Here is a 5,158-nt window from a genome sequence, read left to right as displayed (position 1 = left end):
GGATTTATCAACTTTAACACTTTTTAAGACCCCGGGGTCACCCTGAGTAATCTAATTTCATATAGTGGTGGGTGGAGGTTTTGGAGGAGGACATCATAGCAACATTATCCTAGTTAATAAAACGACAAAAAATGTTTGACACGGGTAGAAAACATTGAAGTGTTTTAGATCTAATCGATCAAGAAGTTTTTTTTTTTGTTCACAAACAACGTCACCTTGTTGATGTCCAGAGAGGACAGGCTGAAGCTGTACAGCTGTCCTCTGTCGGTGCTGAGGACCAGAGTCTCCTCTGATGGACTCAAACACATCGTGTCAATCAGCTGACTCTCAGCCGGGGTCAGATCACTGTTGTCTGCTGGGATCTGAAGGACAACAACACTCACATGATCACTTGGAAACACACACAGTAACACTGTTAACCTGCTTTGACACGTACCCGTATGTCTCTGGTCCTTCTATAACCGTCCTCCTTTGTCTTTTCAAAGAGACAAGCAGTGCCGGCACCATAAGAGCATATAAAGCCTTTAGAGTAAGACAGAATGGCTGTGATGCGAGGAACAGAGACACCTTCATCCACACCAGAGTCTTTCATCTTCTTCATGGCCACTTGTCTGAGCAGGGAATTATTGAAAGGGAGGAAAACAAATTCAAGGAAACCAAAACCATAGTGGAGTGGCTTGAATATAAGAACAGTGACCTAAGGACTACCATTTTCCAGCTTGACATGATGGGCTTTCTTTCAGAGATCGCTGCTATCTTCAGTCCCTGGGGTTCAAAACTTCACTCGATGTTCCTTCTTTCAAACTATTTGTTTTTACAGTAAACAATAGATCAACGCTGAGTGGCAGGTCTTGGTCTTATTGCATCAAGTGAAGTCTAAAGCAATCACATTAATGAATAAGTCACCTCATTCGCTTGCTAGTTGGATCATTTCAGTGTTGGTGTATCAGTAGGAACAGAGTATTCTATAAACTAGAAAATGACCCTCTGAAAAGTGTGGACTGTGGCCGTTTCTCAATCGCGAGTACACGTGCTGCAGAGCAACTATTTCAAGTATACTACGTCATCGAGTGGCGCAGAATGCTGGGCATTTAACATGCATTTAAACATCGATGACGGAGTATACTTGAAATAGTTGCTCTGCAGCATGTGTACTCGACATTGAGAAACGGACTGTGTGACTTGCACTTGACCCGATACTACCATTACCAGTGCTAAGTAGGTAATGATAGAAGTAGCTGTATTTTTGCTTTCTTGTGCTTTTATTTTTTAAAAACAACCTTAACTATAGCTTCCTTTTTCGATGCAGTGATTTTATTGGGCTTTTATTTTTGAAAAAACAACCTTAACTAGAGCTTCCTTTTTCGATGCAGTGATTTTATTGGGCTTTTATTTTGAAAAAACAACCTTAACTTGAGCTTCCTTTTTTGATGCAGTGATTTTATTGGGCTTTTATTTTGAAAAAACAACCTTAACTTGAGCTTCCTTTTTTGATGCAGTGATTTTATTGGGCTTTTATTTTGAAAAAACAACCTTAACTTGAGCTTCCTTTTTCGATGCAGTGATTTTATTGGGCTTTTATTTTAAAGGGGTGTTGGTTGGGGGGGTGAGATTTATATTTTTAGTTTGATCTATTATTGGACTTTAACTTTTAATATGTGTGTCCTGTTTTTCTTCTATTAACCCGTTTTCATTTCATATTTCATTGTAAAATGGAGAAACAGTCAGAAGCGAGACTAACCAATGAGTGAATAACCAATGTTATCACAGTAAACACTCCACCAGCTCACCTGTCTGTTTCCTGCCCCGATGTATTGATCTCTCTCCTCAGATCTCCAGACTCGAACACCAGCAGGCGTCCTGAGTCTGTCCCGGCGATCACTCTCTCCTCCGTCACCCAGCTGTGACACAGGAAGAAGATGGACTCCACTTTGGGGGAGCTGCTCTGCTTCAGGGTTCCTTCTGAGTAACGAAACTGCTTCAACACACCACCTCCACTCACACACAGCTGCGTGTTGTTGTGAGGGTTGAAGCTGACCTGAAGGGACATCAAGGAACTACTTTATTACACGGCAAGGTTGAATACTCGATTCTGATTGGTACATTTCAACCATTTCAAGGTTTGATATTACTCTCTCTACAGACCGTTGCTAAGGACAATCTGATCATAGGTGCAAAGTACAAAAAAAACTGTATTTTACTTATTTCCATTTTATGCTACTTTTACTTTTCCAGTACAATTTGGAAGAAAGTATTGCACTTTTTTACTCAATACATTTATTTGAACAAATGACTTACTTTGCAGGTTCATATCATGAATACAAAATATAAATCAACTAATGAATTATGATACATGTATTAAGAAAGCATTAAGCAGTATACAAATATATTAAAGTTAGCCCCAGCTTCACCAGCAGCAAAGTGATAACGATGATTAATGGATCATTCATTATAATCCAGAGGTAATATATATTACTCTGAAAATGTCCAATTCGCTAAATGAGTACTCTTCATTTGGTACTCTATGTATGATAAACGTTTTGTATGTAGTACCATTACTCACAGAGTATTTATACACTGTTGAATCTTACTTTTTTTTATAACAAACAACGTTTCATGGTGCCAGTAAAGAAGACTATATTTGTTAGCAAAAGCAATAGAATGATTTTTAAACTTTAAAAAAAATGTTTTAATAAAAATATTTTTTCCAATCATTGATGTATTCAGGAAGTAGCCGTGCTCAGCTCATGGCTGTATCGTTACAGGACGGAGGACTCACCTGGGAAACAGGATTATGGGACGTACTGGTCTTCACTGTTGCCAGGACCTTCTGTTTCTCCCAAAGCCAGAAGATCAGCGTCCAATCAGGGCCTCCCGTCTGTCCGATCAGATACTTTGAATCGTGAGAGAAAGCCATGCAGACGAACTCTTCAGCGGACGACTCTCCTGCCGTCAGGACCTTCCTCTTCCGGCCCTGCTCGTGCTGCAGGTCGAACACGGTGATGGAGGCTCTCTCTCCGCACTCTGACACCGCCAGGTACCTCCTGTTAGGACTGAGGGCCAGAGCGTGCATACCCTGACTCTTCTCTGAGCCTGAAGGGGGAGGAAATGAGAGGGAAAACATGGGAACAATGATTTAGGGATATGATAAGGTTTAGAAAAAGTTATTGTTTTTGAGGCCAATAAGAGACGGTGCAATGTTAATGTCTGTGTTAGACTATGGTGGTGTTGTTTATATGAATGGATCTTCTAAATGATGAGGCTCTCTGGAAACCGTTTAAAGCATCAAAAAGCATTCATGTCCCAGTCTTTGAAAGTGAGTCTGCAAAAATGTCCCCAATTGTGATCAATAAAGTACATCTTATCCTAACTTATCTTAGCATCTCATACAGCACCGAAGCCTACTTTAAATCCACTAAAGAAATGTATCCGACAGTTTAACAGAGGTGGTACTGTAGAAGTACTCATATCTTGTACTTGAGTAAAAGTAGAAGTACTCATATATTGTACTTGAGTAAAAGTAGAAGTACTCAGATCTTGTACTTGAGTAAAAGTAGAAGTACTCAGATATTGTTCTTGAGTAAAAGTAGAAGTACTCAGATCTTGTACTTCAGTAAAAGTAGAAGCACTCAGATCTTGTACTCTAGTAAAAGTAGAAGTACTCAGATATTGTACTTGAGTAAAAGTAGAAGTACTCAGATCTTGTACTTCAGTAAAAGTAGAAGCACTCAGATCTTGTACTTGAGTAAAAGTAGAAGTACTCAGATCTTGTTCTTGAGTAAAAGTAGAAGTACCAGAGTGTAGGAATACTCTGTTGCAGTAAAAGTCCTGCATTCAAAATGTTCCTCAAGTAAAAGTAGAAAAGTATTATCATCAAAATATAGTGAAAGTAGCAACAGTAAAAGTAGTCATTGTGCAGATTGGTCCATTTCAGAATAATATATATGATATGTTTTATAATGATTGATCATTAAAGTGTTCTCAAAGCTGGTAAAGGTGCAGGTAGTTTGAATGACTTTGTATACTGCAGGGTAGCTGGTGAATTTACTCCAGGTGGAACTAAAGTCTGATTTAACACTTGATTATATTTCACATCATTCATCCACATCTGTAAAGTAACTAAAGGTATTAAATACATGTAGTGGAGTACAAGTACACCATTTACCTCTGAACTGTAGTGGAGTAGAACTACACAGTAGCAGCAAATGGAAATACTCAGGTATCTCATTGAACTTACTGTACTTACCTCAGGCTCTGACAGTTTAAAGATGTGTAACAGTAAGTAAACTATATTTTCTCCTACCTGGGATGAACCTCTGAGACCTCCTGGAGGTGTTGTAGCACACACAGGTGTTTCCGCAGGGGAACACCACGGTGTTTTCATCACAGAAACTCACGCTGTTCCTCACTCCTGTCCGTAGCCCGAAGCTGAACAAAGGCTGGGCGACAACTGAGGACATCTTAACTGGACTTTAAAGCAGTTTGTAATGCCTAAACTCACCTAAAAGTTACCGAAATCCACTAAAACTCTCCACACATTCAGACTAATTTAATCAACACATATTAACTTTGCTTTGAAGCCAGAAAAAAGCACAGAAAACGGAGTAAAAACAAAACAGGGACAGGTTGGATGTGCTGGTGTGGTTAGAGTCCCGTCGCTAGGTAACCCATGAAATCTCGCGAGAGTTCGTTTATAGTTCCCTCTCCAATGCCGCACCGTCTCTATCAATCACATAATAAAACAGGTTTTATATGATCGTTTCTTTATTTTTTCCCTCACATTGTACCATAAACTAAATACTCATTTTTTTCTGTTTCCTGTACTGTATTATATAAACTAAACGTGTTATGTCTATTTCTTAATGATACGAGTCTTCTTCCGGGATTTCGGGGGTTGCCTAGTAACGCAACTAACTAGCTTTGTGCTGAAATGCAAACCACTCAAGCACTATATTATTATGAATACATTATTGAGGTATGTTTACTTTAAATTACAGTCGGATTATCATAATAAAGATTACTGCTACTTTATTCAATATCTAAGGGGGATTCATTGTACTTTTTGAATGTTATCAGGTTCATATTTGGCAGCAATGGGAGACATTTCCTTTTCACATGAATACAAACAAAAACAAAGAAAAGTCACAACAATCCAGGC

General features: G+C 38.9%; 1 protein-coding gene across 1 annotated transcript; it reads right to left on the bottom strand.

Moving 5' to 3' along the window:
- Positions 1-155: 155 nt before the first annotated feature.
- Positions 156-4,653, bottom strand: LOC307041519 (cilia- and flagella-associated protein 57-like). Its single transcript, XM_079684986.1, has 5 exons — positions 4,304-4,653; positions 2,780-3,093; positions 1,791-2,038; positions 437-611; positions 156-362 (listed from the first exon to the last, which is right to left on the bottom strand). Exons 1-5 carry the CDS (start codon positions 4,458-4,460, stop codon positions 171-173), a joined length of 1,086 nt encoding a protein of 361 aa, XP_079541112.1. The 5' UTR covers positions 4,461-4,653; the 3' UTR covers positions 156-170.
- Between the last annotated feature and the right edge of the window lie 505 nt (positions 4,654-5,158).

This window comes from Notothenia rossii (genome assembly GCF_949606895.1).
Source record: "Notothenia rossii genome assembly, chromosome: 5".
Classification (NCBI taxonomy): Eukaryota; Metazoa; Chordata; class Actinopteri; order Perciformes; family Nototheniidae; genus Notothenia; species Notothenia rossii.
Note: the sequence above shows the minus strand (reverse complement) of the source record. Positions and strands in the feature narration are given on the sequence as shown.